Below are 16,586 nucleotides of genomic sequence, written 5' to 3' on the forward strand. Positions count from 1 at the left end.
ACAATCTATATTGTATGTCTGCCCGCTATGGATCAATTTGCACCTAGTTACATCCAAAGAATAAATGTGTGACCAAGAGAAAAAACAAAAAACTGATGTGCTTTTTATCAAAACAGGCGTTACATTAGAGTTTAATGGTAACACATGTAAAAAGCAAATCTGTGCAGTCCCATGGTGTCAAATCCTTATCTAGGAGAGCCATCATGAACGATAAGGGAATTGTTTGCATAGGAAAATTGTTTTACTCAGCATAGTTGGACCATTAACCAGAAAACAATAAAACCACAACACACAAGGAACTAGAACAAAAGGAGTTTTATACAACTTAAGTGCTTCCATGAAAAACCACAAAGCCCAGACGGGCATCGGGAAAGTAAAATGAACAGTTTTCTTGAGATACAAGAAAACAAAACGCGTAACCAATTTTCACACATCCAGGTGCAAAACATTTTGAGGTAAGGTCTTAACACACACCACAGGGTGTATTTGCTAGAAAGGAGACTGGAACTATAGAGGTTTTGGACCAGCGTTTCAACCGTTTGGGATAAAAAGCACGTGGATGGTGAAGGTGGGATCACTCCGAAAGGTCGTCTTTGGTTCTTTGCAGTCGGTTCTCAATATCTGTAGTGATCAGGCTTGAAGGGTCCTTCCTTGTCTAGGCCAAGGTACTTGGCTTGCTTGTCTGTAAGCTTCGTCAGTTTCACTCCAAGCTTATCGAGATGGGCGGCTGCCACGGCTTCATCAAGCTGCGGAAGTAACAAAGAATTAATAAGCAATGATAAATAGGAATTTTTGTACTAGGCAGAAGATATACCAACTGAGATGACTATTGTTAAACAGTCAAGAAATCACACACACGTTCAACCCAGAATTTTTTTAAGCCAGATGGTAAGAAATTGTAGGTGGGTGGCAGCCCTGTATTGTGACCCAACTCTTTAGTATGCACCCAAAAAACAGCCAGGTGGTTACTGAAAAGTGCCGGGTGGTGCACCCGGCTAAAATGGGCTGGGGAAAACCCTGCATTATTGAAGGAAACTGGATAAAGTAATGTTTTGAATACATTTACCACAATCTTTTTTTTTTTCACTGTACACAGCTTGGTGGACTAAAGCTACTTTTGAGCCTGTAAAAGCACTTTGGTTTCAGGCTGACCATGCTAAACCACTGACTTGTAATTAGCAGCTTACAGTGAAAACACTTTTGCTTTGCAATTGGGAAGGGACAGGAGTCACCACTGTATAACCTCCAAGTAATGCCAGAGTTTGACACATGCACATTTGTATTAAGACCTGTAAATTAAGGTGGGGGTCATTACTCCTATCTACATTGACAGATTGTATTTGCTGCCATTGCTGAACTAATTCCAGACCACTAAAACAAGCATGCAGCACGAGCTGTGATACAACAAGCTAAACACTAGAGATGAATGCTTAGCCAGTATTTTAGGAAGTATTAAGAGGCCATCAAACCACTACGGTATATTTAAGAACCAGGTCAACCATTGCAGCTTGGATCTCTCAGTATTGATTCACTTAGAAGTACGCTCTTCAAGAATTCCTCAAACTGTCTAATTCATCCCCTCCATGAGGTTCAGAATTAACATTCCTGGGCTTCAGCTCTGCACCTGTTTTAGATTTCATTTTAAAGTGTTTGTGGTAGCAAGATCTTTGCACTTGAGCTCCCAGTATTTCCTTATGATCGGGGTCTTTAAACTCAGATGAACTTTCAGATTAAGTCGGCTAAATATATTTCTGGTGCATGAGAAGAAAAAGGAGTGTAAAGACTTTTGAAATGGATTTTTTTTTTCTCATCAAAAACTTGGCTAAGCAGATTGAGTTTGATGTTATCCAAGCTTTATCACTATTTAGCACCCTAATGGATAATTTAAAGAATATCATTTCATTTTGATATTTGTTATAGCCAACTTTAAAGTCTCTGTATTGTTTATTAGAACCTAAACCTTGTACAATGTATGGAGTACAGTGTTGACTTTTAATGCATTAAGGCAATATTTAGCACATATGCTGCTAAATGTCCTAACAGTTACAACTTATTCTCATTAGAGTAATGCATTGCCAATATGCCGCGGACAACAGAATATTCATTTGAATGAGATGCCAATTACAAACCATTATCCAACAACACAGCAATGCATTCTCTAGTGGTGGGCAGCAGTGTTTTCCAATGGCATGTCAATAAAATGAACCATGTGTTGCATTAAAGCACTCATTAAGTGAATGGATCTTTACTTCATAACTACTCTGGCTTATTTCCTCTTATCATTTATACAAAACAAGATCTTTATGTACTTTTTTTATGTGCTCTCGGTTAGCCTATTAAAGTTGTATAACATTTCCCAAGCAATGATTCGGGCAATTTCCTATTTTTCTTTTGCACTGCCAGATCCAGCTGCTGTTGTGCAAGGCCGCCTTAAGCTTTTTAGGCTGCTTTGACTTCTTTTGGCAGAAGCACAAAGAGGCTAAACACAAAGCTGGTGTGGAGTCCTTAAACGGCTAGAGGTTAAGTTATTAAAAGCTCCCATCAGACATGACAAATACTAAAGCAAGATGCCAGCTAACAATGAAAGCCAGCATAAATGCCAAACGAGCGCCACTGCCTTGGTTTTAAAAAGTTGCTTGAGGAAATACAAGCCAGCTAATAATTGCCAAGAAATACACCATTAGAAAGTCCTGCAAGGTTCTTCTACACATCCCAAAGGGAACAGCACCACATGATCCATTGTACCATCTGTTGGGTAATTTAAAAATAATTGAAAGCACCATGGTGCATCACCTCGTAGGCTTTACTACCATTATCACAACCCAAACACATACTTTTGTACTGCTAATGAGGCATCTGCTAGTAGCCTATGACCAAAGGCATAAACAGACATTTAGTGTGTATTGTTAAGCTAGAACTGTACAATTTCTTTTACATTTATTAAATGTAACATACTAGGTAATAGCTCCTAATAGCTCCATAGTCCATTTAATGAAAGCTCAAAAGGAGAGCCTCACATTGCATAGCATTTGACTCACAACCTGATTCTATTGTAATGTTTCTGGCCAATGCTAGACCAATAATGCCTGATATCCAGGGCCAAAATGTACCCGAATAGAAATACCCAACTGTTCAGGTGGACTTCACCCCAAGTAGTTTCAGCTTGTGTGCAGGGCATAATTGGAACCCACTATATTGTATTGCTAACCCAAACACAGACAGCTTGGCATGGAGCCTTACTGATTGGCAACACACTATTATCGCAAAATATAGAGATAAAAAAATATAAATCTCATTACACACTATAGAAACATAACTGATGGTTGTGCCAATTTCTAAATTACTTTCATGAATGTCAAAATCCTAGGGCGCATACCTTCTTGGGCAGGAAGTACACTCCTACAGGGTATTTTTCAGTGTTGGTCCACAACTCAATCTGCGCCATGACCTGGTTAGTGAAAGAATTGCTCATGACAAAGCTGGGATGACCCATCGCACATCCCAAGTTTACCAGACGGCCTTCAGCAAGTAGTATGATGTGACGTCCATTTTTCAGGAGGTAGCGGTCCACCTGTAGAAAAGTAAAAAAATGTAATTTGGACCACTACAGATCAAAGTGGATAAAGACACCCAAAGCATCTAAAATATAGATCTGTCAGATATTTGCATAACAGTAATAATAGAAAACCCTTATCTGCCAATGATTGGCATAGAACAAAGACTTTGGGAGAACTTGTATTAGTGCGCTGTGGAAACATGCAATAACACAAGAAGTTTTTTCCACAACACAATGATTGCATAAAACAAGTGTGATGCCGTGCCACCTATTTTGCGTTTGGTAAGTGGAACATGACCATTTTAGATGTGCATCATTAAAGCCTAATCATGGTTTTCATTGATAACACAGCATCTTTTACACAGGTACAGCATGGTTTCAAAACCTTTATGTGCTACCCAAATGTAAATGGGATTTTGCATAGAGCTTCGAAATAATCAGTAGGAAATAGCAGTCTCTTTATTCTTCTGATAACAGATTTTTCATTTAATAGTAATCTGAAGTCTTTTGTGCATCTACCTCCCCTTTCCTAGTGGTAAGACAGTTATACTATGAAGTGCACACCAGTTTGAATGTAAAAGGAAATTAAAAACCAAATTTTTTAACTGCTGCCTTATTTGATATTTATATAGCACCATTACACAACATTTTACAACGTCCATGGTCATGTCACTAGCTGTCCCTCGAAGGGATTAACAATCTAACGTCCCTACCATAAGGATATGTCATTATCAGTCTAAAGGGTAATTTGTGGGGGAAGCCAAATAACCTATCCATGTTTTTAGAATGTGGGAGGAAACCAGTGTACCTGGGGAAACCCATGCAAACAAAGGGAGTACCTGCAAACTCCCCACAGATAGTGTCCTGGTCGAGATTTGAACCTGGCACCCAGCGCTGCAAAGTTGTGCCAACCTCTGAGCCACTGTGCTGCCCAGTCTGAACATGCTAGATGCCTAGCAGCAAATGTTGGCATCTTCAACATGTTACTTTATGTGAAAATGTATCCAAGTATGTTTGACCCTACACAGACTTTCCTAATCTGCAAGCATATTCCCCACCAGTATCAGAGTCGGAGCAGGACAGCCAGGTAAAGCAAATTTTCAGAGCAAAGCTTTAAACTGGCATCAGGAATATTTGCACTGACAGATTCAATACCTGACTATCTTTAACAGAGCCCTTTACAGAGCACAAGTAGTAATATAACCATGGGACACTATTACAATTGAGACATTTATGCACCTATACTATAGATTGATCTTTATAGCATAAACTTAGCCAAGGTCTACCTGTGGCTTGATGTTCACTTTCTTAACGGCATTGTCATTTAACCATTTCACGTCGAGTTCACAATCAAAGTGGCCAATGTTGCAGACAATGGAATCATCTTTCATCTGTTCAAAGTGACTGTTGGATGAAATAACAGATTAGCTCTTGCAGGCATGATGGGGCAAAAGACTGCAACAGGAAGCTTACAATAAAAAACATATTACAAGCAGCAAAAATATGAAGGTCACTTTTGACCATAAAACAAATTAGCTACGTCTTCTCAATATGTGAAAAAAAAAAAAAAAGGCAGGTAATCTTATGGCATGTGCATACTAAAAAATCTTCTGTGACAAAACCTGTTGAAGTGCTAAACTTGTTTAGCAATCACACGATCAGTAAATTAGCAGTCAGGTGATCAGAAAACATATGGGGAACAGATAGGTATTCCTGACCTTTACAGACAATTTTTAGAGCCCTTTATTTTACAGGCCATGTTAAGGAATGTGATAAAGTTTTGACCATTTCTTACCTGCCATCTACAATATCTGTGCATCCTGTTGTGGTGACAAAAATATTCCCTTCTTTGGAAGCGTCATCCATTGTTGTCACTTCATAACCTGACAAAGAAACAGTCATTGGCGTATAACGTAGTAATTGTCTATACTGGCATGTCATTTTAAACACCATTGAAAGATTCAAGGTGAATGATTTTGTTTATCCTTACTCCGTTGTTACTACATTGTTTATCCTTACTCCCTTACACTTACATTCTCTGAGAGCATTGTGATTTGTCTAGTTCATTTTGGTTCAAAAAGGGAAGCCCCCTTCCCAATATAGGAATAAGGGGACGAACCACCTAACCTCATGGTATATATATTATTTTATGAATTGTGTGTTATATGCCAACAATATAATTCACTTAATATACCAATAATAACTATTTTGCCAAAACCCCCCGCCTTCCTCACTTATTCTTCCAAACCTATTACTGCAGAGGGTCTGGTTCACACATAAGCGCCTGCAGCAAGTCAAAATAGAGCCCATTCAATTTCCTGGCTAAAATATACCCAGCATCATCTTGTCCTTTCTTTTCTTCCTGGCCTTACCGTCACTGGTTCACCCATTTCATTTATCAGATTTTGGTTCCTCCAATAATGGAGGATGAGAGAAAAAAAAAAAAAATATCACCAAAATGCCAGCCTATTGCTTGCATTGGTGCCAAGGGCTCTTGAGTGAAGTACAACAGCTGAGGTTTTTATGATAACATTTTGCAGTTTTATGATGTTATGACATTACAGACCTTGGAACCCTCTCCAAAAATCTATTCTCTTTTCCCAATGTGATGCTTGAAGCAGAATGCCACAACTTTTACATAAGAGGTAATCCTATACCATAAACATGTTTTCAATCAAACCAAGCCTAAATGTGGTTTGCTTTTGCAACCGCTAAGTGATATTATGTGGTGTAGGGCCATTAACTAGTACTTTTATATCCACGTTCAGCAACATTTAACATATAGACAAGTCCGAGATCATACATAAGAATTTAGATATGCATTTTAAAACAATGTTGGCATGTTCCATTATCCTTACCTTCCATGGCAGCCTGCAGGGCATTAATGGGGTCTATTTCTGTGATGATGACACGTGCACCAAAAGCTCTTAGAGCCTGAGCACAACCCTTTCCAACATCTCCATAACCAGCAACTACTGCGACCTTTCCGGCAATCATCACATCAGTGGCTCTCTTAATACCGTCAATCAGAGACTCTCTGCAACCATACAGGTTATCAAACTTGCTCTGGGGAGGGAAAAAAACATATTTATTGTTAAACAAAATCTTACTACATACCTACAAAATACCAATCTATCCTTTAATAATGTCAGAAAGACAAGGGTGGGGTTACCTTTGTCACAGAGTCATTGACATTGATGGCGGGTACTTTTAGAGACCCATCAGCCTTCATTTTGTACAGGTTGTGCACTCCAGTGGTTGTTTCTTCAGAGATTCCCTTAATTCCTGAAGGAGGGGAAAAAAAAATTAAATCCTGATCAGAAAAATTAGCCCATGGTCAGAGGACAGAGGACCCCTTTCTTGCATTATTATAGCCATTTGCTTTTAAAACTTTTTAAAAGTCCCCCCATCACATAATTATTACCCATTCATCCTACTAGTAGAACCATTCTTTTACCCCTACTTCTAGGAGTGACAGCATGGTTTGTACTGTAGAGTTGTCATCCTGTGGACAGGGTAGTCTTAGTCGGGCATTTAGCATTATAGGAATAGTAAACTTACTAGTAACACTGCTATATTAATGTCCTTGACAAGAGTTTTTTCCTTTTGTTAGTTTGTATCCCAGTTTTAAATATAGCCAGGTTTAGTCTGGAATTACTTTTTTTCTCAGAAAGTCTTTTTTCTGATTAGAAAATCAGAAACAACTTTACAGCACTGCAATATTGCACCCAACAATCCACATCAGTGATTGATAATGGAAGCAGAAAATACACTTGGAGATAACTATATCCATCATACTGCAAATTCAGTTTTTACCTCTTCTGTAGACCAGAGAAAATCATTTTCTGTGCAACGATGCCACCTAGTGGTAACTTTACAAACTGTGCAATAAAAATTTGATTCTCAGTCCTTCTCCAGACTCACCTTTCAGCAATTCTGGGTGTTTGGTGTGAACAAGGTTGGTGAGATCGCCTCCATCATCAAGAATCATGTTGAGTGGTTTTCCATCAGGGAAGTACAGAGTCTGCTCAATGCACCAGATGTACTCTTCATCAGTCTCCCCCTTCCAGGCATAAACTGGATAAAAACAGATTGTTTTAAAACAAAGCCCATTTCCTATGCAGAGAATTAAATTCACTGCAATTGCAGTTTTTAATTAATTTGAATATTTTTCGAAAAATTTGCCTCCCCTTTGTAGTAGTGGGAGGCACAATTAAATAAATATGTATGCTTTGCAACAACTAGATTTCCCCGAATTGAAATAACTTCTCTCCCTCACCTGGGACTCCAGTCTTGGCAATGGCTGCAGCAGCATGATCCTGAGTAGAGAAGATATTGCAGCTTGACCACTGGACCTAGAAGAAGAATCAAACACCACATTAAATGGAAAAGTCCATCAAGGAGTATAAGGAAAAATATTACCATTTGTCTGCGATATATGTGATAATTTTAAACCAGTGGACTTTACAGTGGCAGTACTGCAACTCAGCAGACCCAAAATGTCAAGCTTTCTGTGATGCAGGAAAAAAAAAAAAAAAAAAGAAAAAAGTACAAGTGTATTGGAAAGAATTCTGAAACTTACAGTTAGAGTAATAAGAAGGCGACCCCTAGTGGCACAGAAGCAAAAACGCATGGGTAACCTTGTGCAGTGTAAAGTGCTGCATAAGTAACCTTGTGCTATTAGTTTGGTATAGTATTAAGAAATTCTAGGCTTCTATAAAAAGAAAAGGCCATTTACAGTAGAAGCTTATCCACATTTATTGAAGGAAGTACATTACAAGCACATCACAATATGATGACCGTGACAAAAGTACACCAAAATGACCCAGAGACAAAAGTCAGAACAACTCATGCATGATATCAGAAAAGCAGCAAATATCCATTTGTCTATACTTTGTGATGAAGCACAATAAAACACTTAATTGTTTGTCAATAACTAAGCAACAAGATAAGTAAACAGGTTGAGACAACACCATAAAACCCCAAGTTACCCTCTCCTTGACTTTTTTGTTTTATAGCTATGACAAAATGGAACACAAAGCACCCAGGTTGGTTTGGAACTTTTGGACGTTATTACAGGAGGGGTTTCTGTAAAAAGAATGCAACACTAGGAAGCCCGGGGCTGGCGCAGTCCACCAGATTTCATTTATATACAAATATAATGTTTGTGCACTGGCGCCTTCATTTGTGTCTGCACCTAGATATATTTTCCCCTGCATGCTCGGTTTTGTTGTTGCACAATAGAAAGTGTGACACTGTACAAAGTACAAACTACAATAAGAAGCAGAGGTTAGATACACGTTCCCAAAAAGAATCCAAATGATTATTGCTAGAGATGGGATCACTTACTTTGAATATGACCAAAAGCTTACATTGTAATTACATAACAACTGGCAAATGTCAAACTTCATTTACCACCCAACAGTCAGTGTGTGAGCAATCCTTGTAGTTTTCCTAAAATGAACCTGGCAAGAAAACCATGGGACCCACTGCAGATGCTGGGCTATTACACCATATCGACGGCTTTAGGACTTTCTGGGTCAATGACACAAAACAAACAGCCCAGGAAAGTTTGCAAAGTAAAGGAACATATTCTTATTGCATTTGTGTTCTGGGTTGTCGCAGAAAGCACCAAAACTAGCAAACGGCCCTTTACTTCTTTGCAGTGAGGATTGTGACCCCCGCCCTCCCCTTTCTCTATTACACAATAGAACCAGCAAGGTCAAAGGGAACTACTGACCGGTCCAATTGTCACATGGATGCATGCAAATCCAGCAAATTGCAACTACAGCCAGCACTAGAGGGAAAAATATGCCAGCTAGGCACCCATTATTATATAGAACTCACCAAGCAATACCTTAAAGGGCCTTCCTTTGCTCTCAAAACATTACCAGTTCCTTGAGGCATGGAGTCCACAAAAATTCCCTAAGTCTCGATGTTGATATAATTATATTCCCCAGTTCCTGCAAATCTGAATGTTGGAAACCTCCTTATGTGTACAACTGGATTCAGGTCTAGTGAGTGGTTTACCATCTGTGTGCCTTATTAGAAATGACGAGCAGACCAGGCACTTTTTCCCAGGTTTCAATGATCTTGTATCCATGGCATCCTCAGCTTTTCACACATGGTATTCTGATTTTCAAGAAACCCTGCCTTACTTGCAGAGGTACACTGTGCATCCCAAAATGTTTACTAGAGATGCCAAGAGAGGTTATAGGAGTTACAGTGGACCAGTGTTCTCCCCAGCCCCTTTTAGCTGGGTGCACCGCCTGTTTTTAGTGACCAACCGGCTGTTTTTGGGTGGTTAGGGAGAAATTGGGTCACAATACAGGGACTGCCATCCGCCTACAGCTTCTTCCCATCCAGCTTAAAAAAATTTCTGTAAAAGAAAACTGCAGCTTGTACACTAGTCTGGCCATTCTTCCCTGACTTCTCATCAATGAGGTGATCCCCACTACTGCCACTCATTAAATGTTTGCTTCACAACATTCTAAATAAAGTTTGAGACACATGAAAATCTCTGGAGATCAGAAGACGGCCCCCCTGCCCTCGCTTAACAGTGCAAAGTCATATCACAGTAAAAAGTTGAGTTTTCCCATTCTGGTGTTTGATGGGAATGTTACCTGAAGCACCTGTATCTGCTCTGATGCCACACAATTGGATGATTAGATAATTACATGAATAAGCCATTGTACAGAGGTTTCAAATACTCACTTGGCAAGTGTAAGTGAACTTGTTTGTCTGACATTTTGAAAGGTTGATAGCCAGTGTAGACAAATGGCTGCTTGCGAAATGCTATTTAGGAGAACGCTTGATTTGGGGTGACTCATGCCATAAAATTGACATTTACTGAACAAACATGGACAGAATGATTACCTTAACCTAGGCCATATGCGAGTCTGCAATATTTCAAGGTATATGGGACACAGGTGAACTGAAAAATCCAGAGATGGCAGATGTGGGAAGTCAAAATCCCCAGGTAACTTTCCCAGAGCAGATGCCACAACGGAGCACGTGTTTGAACAAGGCAATATCGCTACACTGTGAAACTGACAAACTTTACAACCCCGGAATAAACTATATACAGCTCTTTAAAGCCATGATTCCCCACACACCTTAAGTAATCTCTTGAGTAGCAATTTACCTATTACCAATCAATATCACAGCAGGTAGAGCAATTCAGACAGAGGACCTGCTGTTCTGAGTGCCACAAAGATGCAGAACCCAGGTTCCCCTTCTCTCTGAATCGAAAGCTATAATCAATGTTATAGCAATGTGTCAGACTGATTTTTATCTACTTGGGCATAAGAAACGGTATTTAAGCAGCCCTGGTTTAGGGCCCCATTCACAGAAAATTGCTGCAGCTCCGTTAGGAGGAGGAGAGAATATTCTTAATAAACTGTCACTGTCTGTATCTGACTGTCATTTGCAACCCCTATTTAATGTACAGTGCTGCACTATAATAATTATGTTATTATGAAGCCTACTTGAATAGGCTCTTAATGCAAGTCAAACATGCACAAATTTTTCTGCAACAGCAGACTGCAACACATAGTAATGCATTTCCATGCACTGAATGTAGATTAATTCCCTTAGACCAGGGGTCAGCAAACTTTTTGGATTACTGGGCCATTTCAGGAGGTCAAGAAGGCACACTAGGCCAGAAGAATCAAGGTGTCCAAGGAAAGGTTTTTTCAAACCGTGACTGCAAGTAAGCAGCCTCAGTCTTCCGCTCATCCGTGATGTAGTCTCTGCACGTGTGCTTGGCATTGAAATGCCCCTTGAGATTCGACCGCTTGAAAGTGCTGTTGGCGTCGTTGCACACTAATCACAGGGCTTTGCTGCTGCGATGGCCGAATAATTTGTCTGTACATTCGGGGTTGAAGACACGACGTTCAAGGTCGACCTTCCAGAGACCAGATCCAACAATAAATAACTAGGGGGGCGTTAGGCTGGACTAGAATACTGGCTAGGCCGTATCGGGCCTAAAGGCCGGAGTTTTCCTAGCATCAGGGGTTGCCATTAAAACACAAATGGTACTACAATGCACTAATCTGTGTGTTATGTACATTTCAGAAATACAAGCATTGCCCCATACACATAAATCTGCCCCATAAAATACACCATGACCCACTTAAAGGCTGTATGGGGTGGCTTCCAATAGTCTGTAAATGCCAAGTCTAGGGGATGCAATTGTTATACCCAGTGTTCCCCCCAGCCCCCTTTAGCCAGGTGCACTACCCAGCACTTTTCAGTAACCACCGGGCTGTTTTTGGGTGGCTACTGAAGAGTTGGGTCACAATACTGGGACTGCCACCCACCTGAAATTTCTTCCCACCCAGCCTAATAAAATTTCTGGGTTGAGTACTGGTTATACCCCTGGTCATACAGTTGCAATGTAACATCCTTTTAAATTTCTTTTAGGTTTTATAAATTTTAGGAACTAATGCGATCAATAATTAGCTTTGGTTTAACCCTTTTTAGTCTGTAAGTTGACAAATGAGGCAAAGAAAAAGTACTCCTGCTGCTAGCATTTAATGCAAATTTTTGTCTTATGGGAACAGAAAAGGGTATTTGGCCTACAAGTGATCCTTTCAGTCCATTACCTGAGCTCCCAGGGCTGTCAGGGTCTCAATAAGCACAGCCGTCTGAAGAGTCATATGCAGACACCCAGCGATCCTGGCTCCCTTGAGAGGTTTGCTCTCAGAGTACATTTCCCTCATCTTCATCAAGCCGGGCATTTCATTTTCTGCAATATCGATAGCCTTCCTGCCCCATTCTGCCAGGGTGATGTCGGCTAGAAGAGAGACAAAGATGTTACTGTATGACACTTGACAGGTGCTCTTAAAGCAACATCAATTACTGCACACATGTTCTTTTACCTGATCTTTCACCACTTTAATGCCAAGGCATTGAATTCATTCTTTTTATAAATAGAACTGATTCAATGGTTTCAACATACTTGTACATTTTTTTTTTTTTTTTTTTGGGGGGGGGGATTTTTTTGCTCATTAACATCTTGCTTGAAGGAGACAACGTGCCGCCAATGATTTAGGTAATGCCTAGGATGCCCCTGCTGTTTGCAAGTGTTAAAGCTGAATGCCAGAAAGAGATATAAACCCAATTTGTTAGCAGAATACTAGCATGTGAAGTAGTGACATCACCATGCTGTATGTACCCTTTGCAGAGGAAAAAGCGGAGTTTATTCACTACAGACGCCCTAGGAATCTATAGGGGAAGGAGGGGAGTGCGGGGGGACAAGCAGAGGCCCTGCATTGCAAGCAAGTATTCTGGGGGCCCCATCTAATGAAGAGAAAAGAGACATGTGGCAAGGGAAAAGTGCTTCTCCTAGATGGAATTATTTAAAACAGAAGCATAATTCTGCACAAAATATTTGTGATTAGGCAGGTTTACTATTGAAGAAGCGACAGTCAAGGCGCTAAGCTGCACATGCACAGTTCAGCATAGAATTCCAGGAATCCTGGCATCCCCCGGGACTACAGAACAAAGGAATAAATTTCACTTTCCTTAATGAACCCGTGCACAGGAGTTACAACATCTCATCCTGGCTAATCTAGAGGACCAAAGATCCAAACCCAAAGAGAAGAAAAAGATGGCAGGAAAGAGGAGTACTTTAACCGTAGTTGCTTGATTGCAAATTTGTATTTTATTGCAGAAAGGACCCTGCAGGGCCAATGTGCAATCAACAACCTGACTGCAAGTTTGTAAGGGTAAAGGATTAGTTCTTCTTTATCACTTTAGGCCAGGGGTCAGCAACCTTTACTATCAAAAGAGCCATTTTGCCTCCTCTTCCACTAAAGAAAAATAGTCTGGAGCTTCTTTTCATTAGAACACCAGATAGGGAATCCCCCTCCTCCAGTGTCTTGGGAGGAAGGGGATCCCCCATCAGATCTCCCCGCGGCAGCCGAAGGGAGCCACAACAAGGAGGCTGAAGAGCCGCATGCGGCTCCGGAGCTGCAGATTGCAGACCCATGCTTTAGGCGATTGAAATATAAATTCCAATGTCAAGGAAACCCCCCACATAGACAAATGCCCATTTGAAGATTCCTTCCCTATAGTTGGCTCTCTAATGTTTGCAGGTTTGATTCTCAGCCAAGACATTATCTGCATGGAGTTTGTATGTTCTCCCTATGTTTGTGCAGGTTTCCTCCAGGCACTACAGGTTCCTCCCACATTCCAAAAGCAGGCAGTTAGGTTAATTGGTTCTTCTCAAAAATTGGCCTTAGACTGTAATAATGATATATGACTATGGTAGGGACATTTGAGGAACAGCTAGTGAAATGACTATGGACTTTTTTTTTTTTTCTTATAAGCTGGGTGGGAAGAAGCTTGTAGGTGGGTGGCAGCCTCTGTATTATAACCCAACTTCAGCAACTACCTAAAAACAGCCGGGTGGTTACTAAAAAATGCTGGGTAGAGCACCCAGCTAAAAGGGACCGAAAAGAACAATGAAATATGAGAAACTCCTGTTCTAGAAGGCACTAATATGAATTAATGGTCACTTATTTCTGACAACACCGGTAATAGTGAATCTCCCTATAGGGAAATAGAAATACCAGCTGCCTGGCTATCATGGTGACATTTGATCCCCCCCCAACATTTACAATCTTAGATCAGATATGGACCTATAGGTCCCTCCATACATCAACAGGTTCACTTTAAAGTTTTTGGCCTGCTACAAAAAAAGATGGCTGTATACCCACTTAAAGAGAGCCTGTGCTAGGAAACAATGCTGGGGTCATTCTAAAGAGTGACAATCGGAAGTAAAGCTGATTTTTTTTGGTGTCCAAAGTTTCAGTCACATACCGGAGACTAATATGGAGGCAAGCTGTGTGATATTATTATTATTATTAAACAGGATTTATATAGCGCCAACATATTACGCAGCGCTGTACATTAAATAGGGATTGCAAATGACAGACTAATACAGACAGTGATACAGGAGGAGAGGACCCTGCCCCGAATATTTACTCAACACCTGAGCTGCACACTCATTCTGCCGCAGGAATTCAGAAAGGACAGACCGAACCATGTTTAATCCAGGTCACACACCTGAGACAGGTATGGCAGTAACTTGAGATATTTACTGAACACCTGAGCTTCACCGTCCGGCCTGTGAATGGGTATCAATGACCCAGTCAGCAATGGCGGCTCATACATCTTGTAAGTCCACTTTAAATGATCATTCGCTTTTAACTTCCTTTATGCAATCTGGAGCGTGTTCTGTACTGTAAACCGATTAAGCCAAATACCTGGCACAGACGCCTCTCTTGTATAATAAAGGTTGGGCACTAAGAGAGGCTCTGCTCCAGGCCGCTATCAGATCCTGTTACAACATGTGCCAAGTCATGGAAAAGTGCCGGCAGCAAAGCATGTTGGGAAATGTAGTTTCAGACAACACAGCAGCAGGCAGCTGACAGTTCATGTTACTACAATTCCCAGAAGCCCCTGAGGCACAGAGCTGGGTTTGAAGCGGCATGCAAACCACACTAAGAGATACACAGCCATGATTACATCAGGAGCATGCAGCACTACAGCAAGGCTTATAAAACATTTTTCAAATTTGTATGTTTCGTAACCTAAAAATGTCACCAATTCATAAAATGCTTCATATCTAGGAACCACTAATATTAAACTGGATTTATATAGCGCCAACATATTACGCAGCACTGTACATAGGGGGTGCAAATGACAGACAGTGACACAGGAGGAGGGGACCCTGCCCCAAGGAGCTTAGGAAGGCGGGGATATGTGTCCCCAGTAAGATTTACTCTAATTATTCGTATGAAGAATAAACTCAAAGATTTCACATCTACCAGAAGGAAGAAAAAAAGAAATCTTCCTATGGGGAGACTTGTACCTATGGGGGATTTCCCTGACAATGTAAAGTATCCTCTCACTTCCTGTTTAGCCTACAGGACAGGAAGTGGTGAGAAATCTCCATTTCAAAAGTATTTTACAAAAATAACAACAGCTGAAGTTGAATGTTAAATGTCAATGCAATGCAAAACCCCAACTACATTACCCATCATTTCCAACATAGACTACAGGCCCATTCCTCACTACATTCCCATCAGCTCCCATATTGACTACAGGCCCATTCCCCACTACATTCCCATCATCTTCCATATAGATTACAGGCCCATTCTATTTAACATACTGCGCTGCAAAATATGTTGGTGCTATACAAATACTGTTTAATAATAATACTTATTTTCTACATTCCAATCATTTCCCAGACTACAGGCCCCTTCCTCACTACATTCCCATGATCTCCCATACAGACTACAGGCCAATTCTTTACTACATTCCCATCATCTTGCAGGTTATGTAAGCCCAGACAGATGCTGCTGCTGACTTCCAATGCAAAACAAACGATCTGAGTTGGCTGATCTTTGCCCTTTTGGTGATATTATTGAGTATTAGGCATGCTGGTTCTTGTAGTTCCTGCCCATAGTACAGCTGCATGGCTTCCCTTATTGTTCCCAATACGAGTGCTGCCCAGCCTGGGGTGCCCTGAGCACAATGCCCCCCTATGTACATCCGAAGCAGGCCCCCGTCCTTACCAACTTTGTATGGCAGCTTGTCAGACATGGTGAGCGGCAGAGAGATGACACCACGAGCCGCTGAGCCAGCACACGAAAAGAAGGCGTGTTGCCGTGTTCCCTTTAAGAATAACCCGCTCTATGCCATATAAGGTCATAAAAGAGGCGGCGACAGTGTCATCTGACTACGAGCCCGGGCAGCCCGGTGCGTTGATGGGCAGCAAGCAGAACCAATCAAAAACTTAGAATTGACAGGCGCGCCTCCGTGGCGGAGGTATCTGATTGGCTAACTTGTGGACCTTGAGGCCTGGTGACGTCACATATCAGTGAGCAAAGGTGCAGAGGATGATAATGTGCAAATTAATGATTGTTCATCTCCTGGATGGTCTGAGCCATGGGTGGGGGTGACAGTGCAAGGTGCTTCTGCAGCATTGAATCCACACTTATAGGGAATATTACCATGT

The 16,586-nt window shown here is 41.0% G+C and overlaps 1 protein-coding gene across 1 annotated transcript; it reads right to left on the bottom strand.

Annotated features, from left to right (window-relative positions):
• Positions 1–300: 300 nt before the first annotated feature.
• AHCY (adenosylhomocysteinase) lies at positions 301–16,277 on the bottom strand. Its single transcript, XM_072403695.1, has 10 exons — positions 16,144–16,277; positions 12,163–12,353; positions 7,836–7,911; positions 7,481–7,633; positions 6,729–6,841; positions 6,415–6,622; positions 5,352–5,439; positions 4,843–4,960; positions 3,377–3,571; positions 301–746 (listed from the first exon to the last, which is right to left on the bottom strand). The coding sequence occupies exons 1-10, from the start codon at positions 16,169–16,171 to the stop codon at positions 615–617; spliced, it is 1,302 nt and encodes a 433-aa protein (XP_072259796.1). The 5' UTR covers positions 16,172–16,277; the 3' UTR covers positions 301–614.
• Between the last annotated feature and the right edge of the window lie 309 nt (positions 16,278–16,586).

Source organism: Pyxicephalus adspersus, chromosome 3 (genome assembly GCF_032062135.1).
Source record: "Pyxicephalus adspersus chromosome 3, UCB_Pads_2.0, whole genome shotgun sequence".
NCBI classification, from domain to species: Eukaryota; Metazoa; Chordata; class Amphibia; order Anura; family Pyxicephalidae; genus Pyxicephalus; species Pyxicephalus adspersus.